The sequence below is a fragment of the Sparus aurata genome, chromosome 1, assembly GCF_900880675.1.
Source record: "Sparus aurata chromosome 1, fSpaAur1.1, whole genome shotgun sequence".
Lineage (NCBI taxonomy): Eukaryota > Metazoa > Chordata > Actinopteri > Spariformes > Sparidae > Sparus > Sparus aurata.
Genome location: NC_044187.1, coordinates 27,213,533 through 27,234,083, shown reverse-complemented (window position 1 = coordinate 27,234,083; position 20,551 = coordinate 27,213,533). Strand labels below are relative to the sequence as shown.

Here is a 20,551-nt window from a genome sequence, read left to right as displayed (position 1 = left end):
ATCAAGTGAGTAGATAACACCTCTTGACAGTTCTTGAAAGAAAGACATTTCTCAACTCTAAAAAATAATAACTTAAAAATTAAGTGATATTTAAGATATTATTATTATTATTATTGTTCAACCAATTGACTTTTTGTAATGTGGAAAAAGAGTGCGACCTGGACCACTTTTTTCAGTCCTAACCTGACTGAGCCTGACCCGAAACGGATAGCCGTTCTGTTTATTATGCCCGAAACTGGGTTTGAGCATGACGGAGTTAATGTAAGACAAAGCACTGAGTTAGATTCTGTGTTACGCTGTCACTTAGAATCGCACATGAATGTTGGCCACCAGGAAAACAAGAAATAGTGTGTGTCATTTCCAAGTGCACTGAACAGGACACAGCACAATGACAAGTTAAACTATTTTTACACTTTATTGTCAAAAAACAAACATGAAAGCATCATGTCAATGGAAGTGGCAAAACCTGACCAAAACCCCAACATCATTTCTTAAGATTTGTCTGAACCGTGCCCACCCTGATTGGCCCCTTTGGGACCAGGATCGGGTGACCGGGCTCTAATATGAAATAGGCTATACACAAAGATTCAACACTTGACTTTTTTTTCGTGCATCTGTTTTTTGCACATTATTTGATTTTTGAGCCTTACATATATATATACTACTAATATGTAATATAATACTACTACTATATAATACTACTAATTATTAAAGTATTTCTGATTCTGATTCTGATTCTGATGCTGCCAGGATATTGTGATGCTTTTTCAAGCAAGGATACTGTTCATTTTTCTAATGCCCATAAACTGTAAAGAGGCGGTTAGGATTCAAGTCTGAAAGCACTTTGGTTAGGATTAGGTAAAGATTGTGGTCTTATTTAAAATATTTAAAGTTATATATTGCCTGTTTAATGCTTTATGTCACTTTTACACTTTTAGTATGAAATCAAAACATTTCACTGCTTTGGGTACCTTAAACAACAAGTACTAGTATTTATTGGCTGTAGCTAAGGAAACCCCTGAGGGGCAAGGGAGGAATTTATTTTTGTTCTGGTGATCCACTGAGGATCAAAAGTCACTTGGCTTAACAAATGAAAAAAATAATCCTGTGTTTTCACAGATAAAATGAAAAGTAAGACACTCAGAAAGATTATCCTGGCAAAAGTCTTTTCACCAGTTCTTAACTCATAATTACAAGAGAGAAAACACTACAACACACAACAAAAACAATCAGTCAGAAAAATAATCCTCACTTGCCCCTCTGGTCTTCCATATGTAGCTGATACCAGTAGATACAGTATTATAACAGTGGATATTGTCTGGAAAACAAAATACAACACGTTATCATTAATCAGTTTGCAGATACAGTCACTGTGATAAACCAAACCTTGGAAATTAAATGACAAATTATGCAATTCCTTGATAGAGCAACTTTTAAAACTACCACTTCCTCCCTGAACAAAATGAGTTATTTTATAACAGTGTGACGTGACTTGTTCCTTGGTCCCACTAATGTAGCCATTAGAACGTAAACTTAAAACTTAAATGTTTCATACACCATTTTGTGTATTGCCAGATCAATTATTTTTCTCATTATTTTAAAAAGTTAATTGAAAGTTAAAGTGCCATCCTTTTACTCTCAAAATATATTTGCTGTTGCATATTAGTAGCTTATTAACATAACATCTAGGGGACAGAGTCACCATATAGACAGTCACGGCTCTTACCAGCACCTTAGTACTGCGCACACTTCACAGACAAACTGAGTGCAAAAACGCCATCTAACATGCTTAAGATCAGATATTTTCTCAAAGCTAAAACTAAAGTGAATACTGGATAGAAACTCGACTCCAGTGGGATGCTCATGTTGCTCCATGTCTGCTGGATTTGCTAGTTGGTTTCTAACACATCGGTCAAAACAACTTGACAAGCTGATTGAAATTTGTCTTGAAACCTCTCTGTCACTTAAAGTAGCTTTAAATCGATAAGAATACAAAAAAAACATGTTTGAAAGATAAAGACACGGTCGCATACAACTGATTTTGTTTCATATGACTTTATTGAAAAAGGGCTTTGAGTATCATGGCTATAATACTGCCTGTTGGTGTACAAACATTGACAATACAGCGAGGAATACATCTCACGTATATGAAGAACATGTGTCAGAAGCTGCCTCGAAAGAAATAAAAGTTATTTCACATTGTCTCGGGGTCCAAAGTAGAACACATGCAACCTCTTTGATTTATTTATTCGCACATTAATGACGAGCAAATGTGGACCTGGATGTGTAAACGGTCCGCACACAAACACTTCCTGTGAAAGGTCTATTTGTGCGTTGATAAAGGAGTCTATATATCTGTCCAAAATGTTAAATGTTTCAACAGGGCCCACATCACTAAACACTTATAGTCTTACAGCACTTACAGTCTAATTAATAAAACATATGAAATAATATAAAAGGGAATGTAACAAATGCTGCTAACAGTGTGGTTACAGGTGATGTAATATATTTTTCCTGTTAGTGAGATTATTATCACATTATACATTAGAAAGTTTTCAGAAGTGACAACATAATCCACTTTCTTGACTTTCCTTTAAGGTAAATAAATGGGTTGTGGTATTACACAATGAATACAAGACATTTATCCATTTAATCATTCCATTTGGGCCAATTAACCTCATTTAGTAACCTGTTTAAACAAATTAGTTTAATAACATGAAATTAATGTCCATTACCTTCTATTACATTAATGGGAAATTAATCACACTTACAGGATTATTGCAACATTAGCTGCAAATTGATATGATTATCACCGGTTATCAACCACTCAGCAAGTAGACCAAGTAAAACAAACAAACAAAAAAGACCATAACAGGGACAAAAAGCACCAGAACATACTTTTTTAGGAAAAAAAAAAAAGTCTCTAATTCTGCGGCATGGCAGCAGTTGAGTGAAACTGAAAAGAAAGCCCGTGGGGTGCTGGGAGTGTCCAGATTGAAAGCACATGTCGGTCACAACTGAAAGGTTTTGTTCTGTTTTGGCTCAGCGGCTCTATTGACACATCATACATCAACCTCAGTAAAAATCGAATCAAGTGTTCGACTGGTGGGCCGAGGCTGAATAGTTTCCTGACTCATGTAACAAGACGACAGCTGCTTTTGTCTTCAGTCGCTGTGTGTTGGACTGTTACTCGGCTCACCTTCGATGCATGTTCACGTTGGTTGATAAGGGAACAGCAAACAACAAACCAGGAGGAGGACATTTGATTTGTGGTTGCTGATTTTTTTTTTTTTTGTCCATATTGTAACATAATGATGAAAGAAAAAATACTTTTTTTTCATTCCTTTGGTACAGGAATGTGTGCATATTGTGTTTAACATACTTTCAAACAAACCATAACATACATGTGAAGTATTAAATGAAACCTTAAAGCAACATTATGTAACTTTATTTTAACCTTAAAATAACAGTCGTCATGTTGATGGTACAGTGTCCTCTAACAGGGTGAATGGTTTCTCTGTCACTTGTTTCTGCACTATGTAACTACAGTGAGAGGGTCGGATCAGAGCGTTACATACATGTTTACTTCAACATACAAGTTTTCAACACATTGTTATGATGTAATCAGTTCTGTTTGTAGTCAGCACTTACATTACACCTGACAAATTGTTACAGACCTGGGATTTGTATTCACGACAGTGGTGTTGAACTCTAAAACTGAGGGGGGTGCCAAATCGCACAAAATGCCAATTTCTACATAATGTTGCTTTAAAAAAATGAAGTTTAACACTCTTTCTTGCCTTTTATGAACTAGCCTTCATTTAGTATCAACTGTCTACTGTACATTGCATAAAAAAAAAAGCGTTTAGTAAGGTTATACACAATATAAAAATAAAACAATTACATTTGAAAGACACATCTGATAATAAAGTGGCTCAAATATATATATATAAAAAAAGATAATCAAAAACTTTCTTTTTGCCACCGTGGACATTCCCTTTGTGACATCTATCATTCCGCCGTTTCATGTGACAATTCATTAGCTTTTTATTCCCACCAAGGACAGGTGTTGGTACGAAAATACTGCAGTTAAATTGCTCTGTTGTCACGATATACAGTTACCCGGTCCCTTTGATTTGAAAAATTAAGAGTTATGGTGAATTCCTACCTTTTTTCCAACAGTAAATTAAATTGAAAGTCATGCTCTTTGAGGTTTCTTCATGTTGCATGTTTCGTTGTATAAATATTTGGTCTCTGTTTACCGATACGTTCAACCAATAAAAAAAAAGCTGCATTGATAAGTGTTTTATTCCACTTCTTTATAGTCTTTGTCAGTACAGTATACGGCTCTAACATTACATCAGCTTTCCTTTTCATCTTTCACATCAGACTCTAACAACAGCGCTTTAAATATTGTGTGACGTGTCTTTCAGTTCAGACACAGAGGTCACAACATCCCATCTTAAATCTTGCATAAAATAAACAGTGAAATATAATTACGCCGATGGCTCTGACCCCTCATACTGAATATATAGCACCATAAAATCAGTGCTCGTTTCTTATAGCAGTGTGTGTGAGCTTCCATCTGTTTTCTGAAGCTGGAAGACAGTTCAAGATTCTGATGCTGCGTGGCCTGCCCTGATTGGTCGCTGCCTGTGACCCTACTGGCCAGCCTCTCTGCGTCTGCCCCTCGAGCTCTCAGTCGTGGAGTAATGCCAGATTCACCTCATATCAGAGGAAGTTTTCAGATTAAAGCCGTGACGCCAACCCAGTCCCAGATATTTGCTATTAATGAATGTCAGATCAACAAAAAAATCCAATCAAATCATAATTCACTCTTTTCAACGATGGTTAAAGTGAAAAGGGAAGTGTGTTTCTGCAAATATAGCTGATCATTTTCACTTTTCCACTTGTGAATGACACACTTCTTCGGTTTTCCAATCCACATTTGGGCTATTTAGCCGAACCTGCCAACAAAGTCCTCTGAGGAGGCTTATGTGGATGTTTGAGCGGCTCATATTTACAGTTAATTTGACAGGAAGTGAAGGTAGCATTACCCACAAAGCCTTGTGTGTGAGACGGAAAGCTCAAATTGCTCCTTTATAGCTGCGTGAAGTCAGGATAAACTATATAGTTAGTTCTTTTAAAGCACATTCTCTTTCTCTCTCTCTCACTCACACACACACACACACACACACACACACACACACACTTACTATGTCTTTCGTGCCGTTCACCAAACACTCACACACACATATCTGACATCAGCATGAATCCACAGGTATAATTGCACTTGCTGACATGGTGAGGTGGAGGTGGAGGTGGAGGTTGAGGTGCGTGGGTGTCCAGAGGGATGGGCGGTGGCGTTGGGGACGGCACAGTTTGGCGGTGAAGTGCTGGTTCTGCAAGCAGTCCAGAGAGGTGGACGGGTACATACAGCGTGTTTACATACATCCATAGCAGTGACAGGGAGGTATACAGGTTCGACCCGGGGGAGCCAGGTCTGACGACACACAGGTCTTCTCTTCTGTTTAGTTCTTCTTGTTATTGCGTCTTCGGTTTTTCTTCACCCTGGAGAGAGATTCAGAGGGAGAAGTTATTTATTGGACTGAGAATGGCATGGCATGATCAGTGGTGGGATGTAGCTAATTATTTTTTCCCAAGTATTGTACTAAGTTAAAAGTAAAATTTGAGGTACTTGTTCCTTACTTGAATATTTCTATTATTTTCTGGTGCTTTATGCCTCCACTCCACTTCATTTTGAAGATAAATAATGTCCTTTCTTACTCACTACATTTATTTGATAACTTAAGTTAATAGATCCTTTGCTTGTTTTGCATGGTGTATTGGAGCCAAAGGAGCATATTTTTAAATCAATTAATTTTACAGGCCATCAGAATAAGAAGAACACTGATTCAAACATTCAGAGAAGTTCAGAATACAGGATCCAGTTATAGTACAGGCGGGTAATCAGACAACTACTTGTACTCAGTATATACATATAAATAAATGATTTTTTCCTGCACTTTTAGTACTTTAAGGTGCACTATGTAGTTTTGGGGAAGAAATTCTAATCAAAAGAGAAAAATCTTCATTGATTAAATTTCATGACGGACAGAAAAACAAACTGACCTTAAAGAACAACACAATTTCATAATGTTTTACTTTGCTTACATTTGGCAGACCCTGCCACCTTTCTAGCTTCAAACATTGGAAAGAATAAATATTATTACCTAAATTTCGTAAATATTACTTTTCTGAGTTTCTGAATTTGTTCCTTTCAAAAACATATAAACATTTCCAGCATACAAACATAAGTTCTGAGAGGCCGGTGATCTACGTCGAGTGTAATAGAGGATACAGTATGAATGTGCAGCAGGGTCCCACAGGAACTGCTGTTCTAACGTGCAGTCATGGACACGTCAGGGGCCTCAGGTGTCGGCAAACAGTTGTGATAGGTGAACATCATAGCATATAAAAGTTATTTATGAGTGACTTTGACTGAGAATGAAGCGTTTGTGACAAAGAGCAGCCATGTTATGGAAAATCCCTCGCTCTTCACTTCTTCACTTCTTCACACACACACACACACACACACACACACACACACACACACACACACACACACACACACACACACACACACACACTACATGCAAGCGCACTTTATTGCTCACATGTACAGTAGACATTCTTGGCAATCCCTCTTCTACCTAACAACACAGGATTCTGGCGTGAACAGGAGTTTTTAATGTTAATCTCACTCGATCCATTCAGGACTGTTAATGTTAATAATGAGCGCCTATAAAGTGCAAACACACCTAACACACTTAGCTATGTTCCCAGGCTGAACCCTACAACTGCAGTTTTGGCCATTTTCATGTCTTTGCTGTGTATAAAACCCTACTGCTCAGAGTACCTGGTGGGAAAACTTAACACAAGGCTCAGCAGTTATGATGTGTACATGATACACAAAGTAATGTGTGTATAGAAACTAGTACAGTAGACAGAACATGAACAGTTTTACAGTCTGACACATGCCAGCCCCATATAACTATGATAACTCCCAATATGAGACTTAAAGGTGCAATACGTAAGAATTGCCTGCCCGTCAAATTCATACTCAATAAGAATAAGAGTGAGCATGTCACCACCAGAGTAAGCACTAACTGCTGCTAACTGTAGCAGCAGCTAGCTAGTTAGCACAGGCGCTTTGGACTTTGGATGTGCCGGGAATAACTGGTAAGCAATATGTAAGAATTGACCACCTGTTGCATTTAAAACAAACAGGGGGCAGCGTATCACCAGAGTAACCGCTATCTGCTGCGAACTGTAGCTGCCGTTTGCTAGTTAGCCATGCAGCTAGCAGCCTGGACAGGGAGTTCAGAGAATAGGGAGGGTGTTAACGTTGATCGTGATGGGTTGGGGCTAGCTGGTTAGCATGCTAACCAGTGGATATCTTTGCACTCCACAACAGCCTATATATTTCACATTTCACACCTTCAACAACACAATAAACAAACTCATAAATCCTTGTAAATTACTTTATCATTTGTTTTCACATTGTGCTTTAAGTGTTCATGGTGTTTTAAGAAGCCGGACATGCAGCCTTGCAATTATCACCACCAGACATGTGGGGGACATTTTTTTTACGAGGAATGCACACATTTTAACTGCATAGCTCATTAAAAACTGAATGAGCTGCTGCATTTTTTTTTTACTATGAATACTTTTCACCCACAATGCTGCTCCCCAACCGGGACAGCCATGTCGCTGATGTACAATTAGTGATGATAACGATGTGGAAATAGCTCCCTTATGCAATGATCATATGATTAGCTACATTAACTACTGTGAGCGAGCAGGGAGGGTGAAAAAAGGATCAACATCTGACTCGTCCGCAGTCTCGGCTCTCAGACACATGCTTATGAGAAAGAAGGAAGCAGACATAGCAGTGGGAGATTTATTACGTTTCTCGCTGGATGCTAATCATTTCACAGGTTATAACTCAGCGGCCTACATCAACCACATCAGTGATTTCAGAGAGGAATTGTCAGCAGGAAACTGAGCAATGTTGGCCATTTGTAGCGGTGGTTTATGTCTTCTTTATAAGATCTAAACTCAGCGGAGAAGAGAGCTGTATTTCATTTCCATGTCAGCAATGCTGTGTCTGCAGAGAGAGAGAGAGAGAGAGAGAGAGAGAGAGGTAGAGGGAGAGTGATGAGGAGGGTTTTTTTCTTACTTGTTAATGGCGTTCTTTAAGTACTGCTGCAGCCACTTGGTCTCCGGGTTGATGCAAACTTCCCTGTTGTTCTTCAGCTTGGCACTGCGGGAGAAATCGGTAGTCTGTTAGGTTTGTTTCCACTAAAATGATGCAAACGGATGAATTACTTTCCCATTTTAACATTTATGTTTGCTTTAGTAAATGACAGATAGAGAGAAAGAAAAGTGTTTTCGACACATGTAATAAATCAGGTTCAAGAACGTGTACTAGAGAACACTTTCACCTCGGGGCTTTCTCTGTAGCCAAACATCCGGTGATGGTGTCCAGTACAGAGATTGTATCTACTTTATTAGCTGTGTGCTCAACCAAACTGTAACAAGACCTCCCAGTAACCTCAAGGAAATGTGACTCGCATTTTAATTAACATGGATCCCTAAAAAAGCTCATTTGAGCTCTGTAGTTGGTTCTATAGGTTTTCATTTAAGGCATTTTCTCGAATAAGCACACAGGTTTAGTTTCTTTTTCTGCAGATTTTTGAGGCGAGAGCTTCACTGTTTTTGTGATAATCTGCCTCTGAAAGGCCACACAGGTGGATTTACATGGTTTACCTCAGATGCTACCAATTGAAGGTTCCAGATCAATAAAGTTAATTGTTTAAAAGCACTGTAGACTATAGACATGCTCTACTGTAGACATGTCTGATGTTCCCATGATGCTTTTGGAGATGTAAACAGGAAGTATAGCATTGTCATTGATGCAGTAAGCTTCAACTAGAGCTCTCTTTAATTTGAGCCAATATTTGTTATTCTTTTGACTAATTACCAAATCTGTTTATATTTTTAAAATATTTATTTTTGTATACCAATTTATTTTGATCTATTTTCATTTTATGTGTTTTCTGGCAAAACATCAAAAAAGACAGTTTATGTTCTCTATCACCACTAAGTGTTTTAAATATATAATATTTATTTATTATTTGTGATCATTTTTTTTTAACTTTTATTTTCATTTTATTTATTTATTGGATTTTTAAGATAAGGGAGAAGGGAAGTCCCAGATGGGGTTGCTGAGCAGTCAGTCTATATAATTTACAACATTCATGCGTTTTAATTTGAATGACCAGGATAACTTGTATATGTATCTTAATAAGTATCTTAATATTACTAACAAATAATTTACTACAGTTTGAGAAGGTTCTACACAACCGCGGACTACAAATGTGAACACCAAAATTTTATAGGTCAAAGCAGCCGCATCAGCTACAGCCAACAACTGCAAGGAGATGAAGAGGGAGAGAAATTCCCCAGACTCCGATATAAAATTGCTCAATTTAGTGAGTTGTTGATTAAGCAGGAACTCTATAAACTTTGTTAAGTGCTGTTTCTGACAAATTCTTAACTATTTGTACCTTCTTGTAAATCCAGCATATGTTATAGCCTTGCTTTAGGGGGTGCAGCACTCCTAGTCCCCCCCCTTCTTCCTCCTCTTCTGTATGTAATAAATGTATAATAGCAATAAATATATTAATAAAAAGTTGTCCGAATGAGTTATTAGCAGTTCTTGATCATGATCACTAATTTACCTAATGTTGAAAAAATCATAAAACCGATTTGGGTTTATGGATGTTTACTCTGATGCGAACAGGAGATTAAGACATCGTCACATTGTGAAGTGTAAGTCAAAGGGCTCTGTTGAACTTCTGTATTGTGTTGGAAGCCGGTCGTTAGTTTATGTTATTAGACTCTCATTTCTAAACTAATGTCAGCTACTGTTGCTCTCTGTCGGTGGAGCGGAGAGCGGCATTCTGACGAGCGTTTTAAAGGACATTAACTGCACCTCATCTCACACAATATCTTCGTCTCACGTGGTGTCTCTCCTCCCTCACCCCCTCTTCAACTCTCTATCAGTTGCCTAATGCTTCACAGTCTAAAAACCACTGTTTTTAAAAGCATGATTTCCCAACTTCAATTCCTGTCAGTATGTTAACAAATCCCCTCCCTGAAACTTGGATCTTGCTTCGAGGTAATTCATCACAACAAATATCCATCACCTTCCATCGATTCAATGTTAATTCACGGCCGAGTGGGAGTACTTTTTACCCTCCTTCCAGATGTCCTCGAATGCACCAACCATAGCTTTACAAGCATCAATAAACATAACAGTATATGTATCTATCTCAAAAAAAGGTGACGAATCATCATTGTGATGGATTACCTTTCTCAAACAAGTTTCAACTCTCTTTGTGCATAAAGCGCTGAAATAAATGGAAAACAATGGCTTCTTGGAAAGTAGAAATATTAAGTAAAAAACCCACCATGGCCTATAATTTGGATAATGGTAGGAAGAAATGTACATTACAAGCAATTTGCAGTTATTAAACCTGAACACACAAACCACCGGTATGGTCTTTTAAACCGTCAGGCGCCATAAGTCACATTTATTATTCCCCAAGGCTAAGATCGTAATGCTGTGTGAGGAGAGAACATTGTTTAAGTTAAAGAGAGATAATTCCATGAAGACACAGCTTAAACTTAAGCTTCTTTGTGGCCTATAAATCACAATAATATTACGTGTGTTTTATGAAAGCCCACTTCAACAAAAGCCCAACTTAATCCCCCAGAGAGCTACAGAACATCTTACAGCACATCCCAGTTAAAACCAGAGGATTACTATTTCTAACAAGCTGTGCCCCTGATGTTGAGCGTAAAAAATCACACTTGAAGGGGCACTATGGAGTTTTGGAGAAGAAATTTAAACTCAGAATTTTAATAAATACAATATTAATGAGAATGAACAAGCTGTTCTCAGAGGAAAATAAAGTCTCAGAACACTATTTTGAAGCTAGAAAGGTGGCAGGGTCCGCCAAATATAAAGAAAGCGGTATGAAACTGTGCTGTCCTTTAATGTCAGTTTGATTATTCAGTTTATTCAGTCAGGAAAACAAAAAGAGTTTGATTATTTAGTTTGAGCTGAAAAAAAATCAGTTAATGAAGATCGTTCTCCTCTGATTAAAATGTCTTCCCCAAAACTACATAGTGCACCTTTAACATCAGCTAAATGCATTACCTTTAACCAAAGAAGAAAACCTGACTTCCTTTGTTAGGGCATATCATATCATTGAATACAAATGCTCCATTTATTATTCAACCCTTGATATTGAAACCAGCACGATATGTCAGGATAACGTCTGATCTGGTTTATAAAGTCTGAGCTCAGAAACACCTCCACTATGCTCTGAAAACCTCAGCACACCCTACGACACGTCCACGCTTTAAACTGGAGGATTAGAGCACAGAACAGGCTGTCGCCCTCCAGTCGGTGGTGAAAAATCCCGGCTCTCTGTTTCCACTCAGGGACAGCTGGAGAGGAGGCTCACGTCGCCGGTCACAGTGGACTGTATGGCTTGTAAAGCTGTCTCTACACTGCACACAAAAGACCTCAACGCATAGTTTGATGTAGAGTTTTATATTGGAGGGACACTGATCATTGATCAGGCTGGTTTGGTGTAAAAGTTATAAATGATTTTTGTTTCTAAAATATATGTTCATGACAGGATATCTCACACATCACACACTCAAAGGTGCATTTTTAGTCGTTAGTGCAGAATTTATTACACCTGTCATGATTGTATCAGGACGCTGGAAACAAGCTCTAGGTTTCAACACGTTGAGGTAAAACTTTGTGGAGGGTGATGATTTCTTTTTTTTGAAAGGTCTCCTTTGGATTTACAGTAACACGTCCAAAAAGCTTGTTCTCCATCACTATTGGTGTGTTTTAAAGATATAACATCCAACATTTCTAGATTAATATGTTTTATGATGACTAGACCTTTGTTAGATTATGTTGAGTTGTGTACTGACATGACGCTCAAACCCAGAGAAATGTGTTATGTTACTCAAGGTGATGGTTCGCTTAATTTTGTGTAATTTTGGTGTTAAATGTAGGAAGAGATCTTGTAAATGACTGGATTAGAATTTTAATTCATTCAATTATTCATCATAATTGCATTTTTTTGTTTCTCTTAAAAAAAAGGAAGATTTTAATCTCAGTGAGACTTTTCTTGTAAAATAAAAGTAAAAAAAAACAGTTCTCTGCCATTATTTGATAATATTAAGTTAATAAATGTACATAATGTAAATGTTTAATTGCTCTCTTTTTCTATTTGTATTGCCTTATATATCAAATATCTTGGATATGATGTTTATCTATTTTTTAAATGATCGATTACATCGTGACAGCTTACTCCAAGAGACGATTTCTTCCCCTAAACTATGTAGTGCCCCCGAAAAAGGCATTTTTTCTCTGAACAGTGTGATAAGAAGCTAAATTCTCCTAAATTCTTGGAAACATTTTTAATTTCTCAAGTCAGGTATTAATCGATTGAGTTAATCTGAGTATATATTGTATGTCTAAAAGGACTGAGGCAGCATTTCAGATTGATCGCCGCTGTGTGATGAACAGCTCTGCGGTCACAGAGTGTGTCGGTTCTCGCCCCGTTGATGAAGAGCTGAGCCAAATATTTAGGAGAGGATTTGTTCCGTTATCGGACCCTGTCGGGGGCAGCCGGCAGGGTCGCCCCCCTCCGAACATGTGGATCTCACACCTCGGTGGCAAAAGGTCGTGTATGAGAGTTAACAACTTGAGAGGTGTCTCGCCTCGCTGCTGCTCTTTCTCCTCCCTCCAGCTCTCCATCACACCACTCCGCAAATCAACACATTCCTCTCCGCCTCTTCACCGCTTTCTGATTCAATTTGAGCCCCCCCCCCGAAACCTCCCTAATGTCCCACCTCCCCAATTGCTCACCCCATTTAGATCCACACAGCAAATGGGCAAATGGCTTCTGCACTTAAAAGAGCGGCTCAGGAGCATCAGTCCAGGCATCAGCTTCAAATCCCTCAAACTACCATGAGTCAGGAGGCCAAACAGCTCAGTAACACGATCTGTGTTTGCTTTTCCTCCGGGGATGTCCCCTTCTTCCCCTCCTCTTTGACTTTATTAGTGGTGGCCGGCTCATCCACTCGGGCACTGTTTTGATGTGTCTCCCTTCATCCTGTTTATCTGTCTGCTTGTCTGGATGACCAACCGAAGCCCTAATTGACTTGGCTGGAATTTGAGGGCCGGAGTTCCACGAGCAGCAGGTAGTAATTACTTCACAGCAAGTTAATACCAACAGCATGCTGGGACGGACGGGTGGGGGTGGAGGGGGTAGGATGAGGGACACAGGGGTGAGACGGGGGGGAGAGAGAGGGTGTAGTGTTACTGGCTCTCTTTCATCCACCTCAATAGAGATATGGGAGCAGCTCCGCGGGCTCCTCGTCTGAATGACTTCTTGACTCCTCTGGCAGTTTTCTGGAGGGAGGTTAGAGGGAGTGTGTGGCTCGGGCCGGAGCACCCCGTGTCCTCTCTGACCTTTTACCATTCGCTCACCCCTTCCAACAGTCTCCGGCGCCCCCTCCCTATTTTGGCAGAAGCCCCGCAGCCTTTTAGCCTTTTGGCTGTGAGGCTTCTGCCGTCCTGTTTTCTATTGCAAACAAATGAATGAGGCTTTTTAGTTAATGTGTTCCAGACCAGTGACATTATACTCAACGTTGCTAGGCGGGAAATAAAAGGAAAAAAAGTGGATAAAGGACACAGGGGGTCAGCAGAAACACAAAGGTAATCACTTTGACCCTTAATTATTGCTTCCTTTGCAAAACATGAACGGCCCCCTCGAGCTCCGGCCGTCACCGCTTTCCTCTTTCTGAGAGGATCGTGTTGTTTTAAACTCTCATCAGGGAAAGAATAGAAGGATATTAACACCACACATCCACTCGCAGTCTATCTACACTGTTCATTCTTACTTTATAGACAAAATTTGAGAAAAATTAAGAAGAAGTACAAAAGTAAGCATACAAAAATTAAGGAGAATCCTTCTGGGTGGTTGTGTCTTATATTAAGTGTAATGAGATATTTTGATCAGAAATTACTTACTTAGCAAGATTTTGAGTTTTTGCAGTGCGGTCAGAGAGGTCGGCTGTTATATGACGAGAAAAACGCAACATTGTGGAGTTTTTTTTGATAATAATTTGTTATAAAAGGGTCAGGGTCATGGGTTAATGTTTTCCGTGTCTTTTCAGCATCTTAATAAGAACAAAATCTGAGGTGCGGAATCGAGTCGTTGTGACTTGAGTCACTGTTTTGATGACTCAACTTGGAATTTGTCTGTGTTTTCACTTTAGTTTACTGTAGCCTGAATGTCAGTATTTCACTTTTACTCATACTTTTGCTGAAGCAGAAATTAAGAATGAATTCATCACTGAATCGCAGTAAACAATTCTTTATCATACTTTTTGAACATGTCAGATGAAAGATTTAGAAAGTTTAGATGGAAGTTTCTTGAGTGGAGAAAAAGTTACATGACTTGTGCAAGAAAATATGACTTGAGACTGTAGCAAGTGTTCCTATATTTCCCCCTTTACTATTTTCCTTTCAGCTCTTTTTTTAAAATTTCCATGCAACTTTTTCTCAGCGTCTCACTATGGAGATGTTCGGGGTGAGAGGTCACACTCACACAGCGCAGCAAAGATACCACATATTATAAGACCAGAGAGATGTCACTTGCACTTTTGTAGTCGATGCGCCAAGAGCTGAAATTATCGTCTGAACGTCACAGCACAGCCTTCATATTACTTTTACTGCTGGTGGAAAAAAACCTCAACAACTAGTTTCCACACATGAAACTCGTGTCGTTTTGAGGGGCTCATGCTTTGAAAGGGTTCATCAAGTCCAAACGAACACTGCGCATCAACCCAATGAGGATCATCCACAATTCAATCACTTATTGGCCGGACAAAATGTATTCTTAAGCATGGAAGTCCAATAAAAACAAAGCTCACTTATTACTCTGACTAATGAAACAAGTGACATAATCCTCCATCAGTGGCTCACATCGGGAGAGATCACACAATGGGTTTTACTCTCATCGACTTACATGACTTGGAAGGGGCAGTTGGGCGTGTGGAGGAACTTGAGCTCTTTGATGGAGCGCTGAGGAACCGTGTTGAGGGTGGAGCGACACCAGCACCGCTCTACCAGACTGATGGGCTTTGCTGCAAACACACAACAAGGAAGACGACAAATTAGCATCACTTTAGTTGGTTAGTGAAAAGGGAACGTCATGAAACTACAAGACAGGAAATGATACACTGCATTCTATCAAATAGATCAAATAGTTTTATAAAGTTTATTTCAATAATTCACTTTGATTGATTAGAAGCTTAAAGGAACAGTTCCCACCTAAATCAAGGGTACATGTCTATACATGTCTATTTATCAATCCAGTTGGTTTTGTGTGAGTTGGCAGATATGATTGGCGGATGTAGTTTAGTAGAAGGAAATTAATTGATCATATTTAAGCATTTTCCGGCTTGCTCAGCACAAATGTGTTCTTTTTCACGGCAATTCAGACAAATTAACTCAACTGTTTTATCAGACATTCTCACCATAAGTCGATAAAGAGGCCGCTGTCAGATAAACTGCCTCACATTTCTTTTAAACTATCACATTTAGTCATTGTTCGTTAAAAGCAGAAGAAGGGGTGGTCCTGGTTCATATGAGGACTCAATCATTTACATCACCTCACATTAAAATCCAAATTCAAACACTGTGGCGTCTGCTTCACTTCAGGTGTGATTAACTGCATCACTTCCCTCAGTGGGCAAATTAAAAGCATGTTTAATCTACTGTAACAGGGCTTCACAAAGCATGGGAACGTATGAGTTTACCTGCTATTGCTCTGAACAACATGTTCATTAAAAAGAGATTAGCCCTTTTATGACCAGTGTCACACACACACACACACACACACACACACACACACATACAGAATTTGAGCTTTTCACTCTCAGAGCATTCAGCCCGGTCACTCTCATGCAGAAGGGTCCTCCACATTCAATTTCCAATATTTGCCTCTTTTATGAAGGAGCACTCAGCGGCTCAGACGGCCTCTGTGGAAATCACCTCAAGTACATTCTTAAAATGATTACAAATCACCCCTGTGCCTCCATGGAGGCCTGTTGGGCCCCAGGGTGGACCACAGATGCAAACTAATAACTCCGAGTACATGTAATTACAAACTGATTGTGGATTTGGAAAATCTACAGTTTACAGATTCTTCAAAGAAATGTTGTTGGTTGTAAAAATGTCAGTGAAACAATGAAGAGAAACACCCGGCAATAAACTTTAAATTAGAAAAAATTAAAATTAAAAAAAATAAATAAAGGCTTCAGTGAGGCTGCAGAGTGTTCTAATAAATCATGAAAGCTCACAGAGCAGAAGCTGATTTTCCAGATATTTCGCAAGTTGCAACAACTCCTCCATTGTATCAGCCACTTCCTGCCCAGATAAACACAGAATATGACCTAAATCAAGTGCATCTCGTGTCGCTAAGAGACCTTTTGTCCTGCGGTTCAACATATTCCTATTGATATGCATGTTTGCCATGTAAGACCAAATGTCCTGCCACAAATGGCTAAATCCTCACTAATATCAGCCTAATGATTCACACCCATTCAGGCTCCTTTCTCATGCAAACTAAGGGATCATTATGCAGCACGCAGCACCGGGGCCAGAGGCGAGCATCCACTGCTATCACCGCCGCATTGTTTATCCCTAATTAGAAACTAATTAAAAGAAAGCAAAGGGAAAGGACAAATACACACATTTAGATCTGACTCTTTAATATGCAACCAGGGGTCTCACTGGGGCCGAAACAACAAGCTAAGCATAACGCAGGCCAGGCGAGTCAACACCCCGGCGTGTCTCCCTACCAAGGTTAACATGTGGGAGATTAATGTGGGGTCACAGTGCGCTCTTTTAGTGAAACATTTTAGCCCAAAACACTTCAACATTATAATTACTGAAATTTGCAACCTCATTTATTACTCATTTAAAAAAATGAAGCCCATAAAATGAGACAAAAAGCTGCCGGAGATCATTATGTTCTGATTTAACCTGAAGGCCACCTTGGGCTGAAAAAAAAAGTTTTTATAAACTGATTGATTGGCGGATTATTTTCTCAACAAGTCATTTTTTGCATATGAAATTCACAATTCATAATTTCCCAGAGCCCCAGCTGACATCCTCAAGCTGCTATAGGTTTCTGCTACCAAATCCAAGAATATTAAAGTTGCTGTTAGGGATGTAAGAATACCAGTAAAAATTCATCTTTAAAAAGGCAGAACCAGTGAATTTCAGCGCTTTTTTCTTAAAAACATTGATACATTTTTTAAAAAGTGGCAGCCTTAGTTTCTGTGGATCCCCGGATCAATTAATCAATTAATCACCTCAGCCTTGGCAGTCATGTAGTCACTACAGATCGATGGTGGATGAATCATTTGGGAATAAAAGTCAACTCTCTGCTAACTATTTTTACGTGTCTGAAACACACGAGATCTAACAAAAGAAAATCAAAGCAGAGTATTGAAGTGCTGAGCTAAACAGCCACAAGTGCAACAAGGGATTTGTGATAAAGGGATTATTCTCTGTTTGTTCAAAGGGGCATGATGTAGTTTTGGAAAATAAATATTTGAATTGTTACAATAATGATGAGGTAATAATACCTTAATACCTAATAATTTTTTCCTTAACTGAATAAACAAGCTTTTCTCAGAGGAAAATAAGGTCCCAGAACACTGTTTGAAGCTAGAAAGGTGGCAGGGTCCGCCACATATAATCAAAGTGAAACAGTAGGAAATTGTGCTGTCCTTTGAAATCAGTTTGTTTATTCAGTTTGTTTAAGGCATAAAAAAATCAGCCAATGAAGATCGTTCTTATCTGATTAAAATGTCTTCCTAAAAACTACATCGTGCACTTTTAAGCTTTAATAATGAAAAAGAGGTTTAAACATGAAGCCAAAAGGAATCCCAGATAAAAGCCCATCACCTAATTTATTTACAGAAATCCAGAAATTTTAGTTCTTACAGATCCTGTACTGAAACAAAGTGATAGAAGCAACAGGATCCCTTCTCCATCTTTAAGACTACAACATCTCATGTAAAAGCCCTAAAAAAACAGTCTCTGCGAAACACTCAAATAAATTCATCTCCTCTCCTGGACTCACCGCTGGAGGTTGGTACATGTGTGGCCACGGCCAGCAGAGCCGTCAGCGCGAGCAGTTTGACATCCATGGCGGTGGGGCTGTAACAGGCTGCAGGAGGGCTGCTCTCTCTCTGTGTGAGTCTCTGCTACAATCCAGGGCTCGACTGTGACCGCCAGCTCTGCTCCGAGCTGTGTTAAATCTTCAGATGGGAGAGAGAGAGAGAGAGGGAGGAGGGAGGAGGGAGGGAGTCCCACTTTCTCAGGAGGGAGGTATGTGTGTGTGTGTGTGTGTGTGTGTGTGTGGGGAGGGGGGTCCCAGCATGAAGAGGAGAGGAGGTGAGAGGAGGAGGGAGCAGCAGCAGCAGCAGCGAGTCAGTGGAGACTTCCTCGATTGTAAATGTGTTGGCTGGGAATCAAGGAGAACGTCTGAGGGGAATTCTTTCTCTTATTCACTGATTCCTCTCCATTTCCCACTCCTTCTCATATCTCTTCCCCACTTTCTCTGTTGGTGCTGCTCTTTTGTTTCATTCATCTCGATGTCATCCTGTTAGTCCTTCTTTTTCTTCCCCCCCCCCATTTCCCTTTTCTAAAAATTCCTCCACCTGCCACACACACATCCAACCAGTCACTCCCGGGCTGTTTTGAGAGGCAGAGCTCCCTGCTGTTGGACTAATATTGTTGTGTTATTGTTTACAGGGACAACGACTGCTCTCTCTCTCCCCCTCTCCCTCTGTCTCTCTCGTCATCTGGCCCTGGTCCCATCCACAAGGCCTGCTCTATGTCTTTATTTTGGGCTCCCTCTGGTTTTCACCTCAGTTTCGCTGTCTGCTCTCTGATGAAACTATTGCCGGGCTGTTTAAACCCAGAGCAATTATAGTGATCGAGAGGGAAAGACGTGTTGAATACAAATGAGTATGAATTTATTACACGGATTAATTGTGAACAAAAGTCTCAGACGCCCCAGCCCTTTCTGTTGGACAAACATGATTAAGCAGATTGTTTTGGGAGAGCAAGCCTCTGAGATGAGATGCTACTGTTTGCTGAACGATGAATAAAAATGAGGACCGAGCACTATTTAGTTTCTCCTCAGCTTCGAATGACACATTGCAAATGAAATTCAAAAAGACGAGGAAGAAAAGATGCTCATATTCCTTATTTGCATGTCGAATAAATCAAAATTGTAACCTGGCTGTGTCCGATTTTCTTCAAACTACATCTACCTGGCGATGGATGGTTTTTGCACCATCTTCAGAATGTTGCTGAGTTGATTCGTGTTTCGCACATTTAGATTTGTGTATCGTCAGACCAGATTACTTAATTCTAATTACTGATTACTAATTTTAAATGAAACCATCACCTTTTCTGCCAGTTTTACCCTCACGCTTTCACAGAAGACACGGCTTGTTTAATTACATAAGTATCATCAAGTGATGCATTACATATGCATGGAAATATACAAATGTTGATCTGCTCCTTTAACATTTTCAGCGTTCAGACATGTTTTGAGTGATGGACAGTGTTAACAAGAGCTGGTTAAACTTTTACCCGCGGCTCATGTTTAAAACTACGGACAGTGTTGGTGTCTATTCAATCCCTCTGTGTTACACTGACACTGATGATTTTTCTGTGCATGAATATGTGATTATGGATTATGTATTTTGGAGATGTGACAAACATACAAAAAAGAAAAGAAAAGAGGAAAAGAGAGCAGCTACATCAGGTGGGCAGTAACTCGAGGCCTTCAGGGACAGTTGTAAGTTCTCACATGTGTCTCATCACTGATGATCTGATGGAGAACATCCAACTACATCTGGAGGAAAATGGACTGAAACAGTGAGCAACAGTGTAACTGGACACAGATGTGTTTGTGTATATGTGCGGTTAAGTTTAGTTTATGCATGTGTGTACATGTCTTCGTTTGTGTGTGTGTGTGTGTTCGAACATGCATACAATTATGCATGTCTCTTTTCCCTCCGTTCTGCTGCAGTGAATCCAGCAGCTGGTTAACTGAAACTGTTCTTCATGCCAGAACTTGACGCCTGTTCTGTCGGAACTGTTGGAGGTGATTGAATCCCCCCCAGCCCCCTACCACCACCAACACCAGTAATAAAACCATACCCTGCTAAAGAGCCTGTCAATTCATACACTGAAACTCCTCCCCTGCAGTTTACAGGTCCATACCATGGCAGCATGCTGAGAGAGCACTCACAGGCCTGAGTCCTGCTGTAAGCTGTAAACCAGAGAGGGCTT

At 39.6% G+C, this 20,551-nt stretch overlaps 1 protein-coding gene across 1 annotated transcript; it reads right to left on the bottom strand.

The window, feature by feature from the left end:
* Positions 1-2,036: 2,036 nt before the first annotated feature.
* On the bottom strand, positions 2,037-18,503 carry cxcl12b (chemokine (C-X-C motif) ligand 12b (stromal cell-derived factor 1)). Its single transcript, XM_030431044.1, has 4 exons — positions 18,324-18,503; positions 15,195-15,312; positions 8,243-8,326; positions 2,037-5,571 (listed from the first exon to the last, which is right to left on the bottom strand). Exons 1-4 carry the CDS (start codon positions 18,388-18,390, stop codon positions 5,532-5,534), a joined length of 309 nt encoding a protein of 102 aa, XP_030286904.1. The 5' UTR covers positions 18,391-18,503; the 3' UTR covers positions 2,037-5,531.
* Positions 18,504-20,551: the final 2,048 nt, after the last annotated feature.

Bases quoted from the DNA above. Each gene is read 5' to 3' on its own strand.
- cxcl12b (XM_030431044.1), bottom strand. From the start codon at position 18,390: ATGGATGTCAAACTGCTCGCGCTGACGGCTCTGCTGGCCGTGGCCACA. The intron at 15,313-18,323 runs GTGAGTCCAGGA...GTGTGTTTGCAG, and splicing joins ACATGTACCAACCTCCAGCG to CAAAGCCCATCAGTCTGGTA. The intron at 8,327-15,194 runs GTAAGTCGATGA...TTTCTCCCGCAG, and splicing joins AACTGCCCCTTCCAAGTCAT to TGCCAAGCTGAAGAACAACA.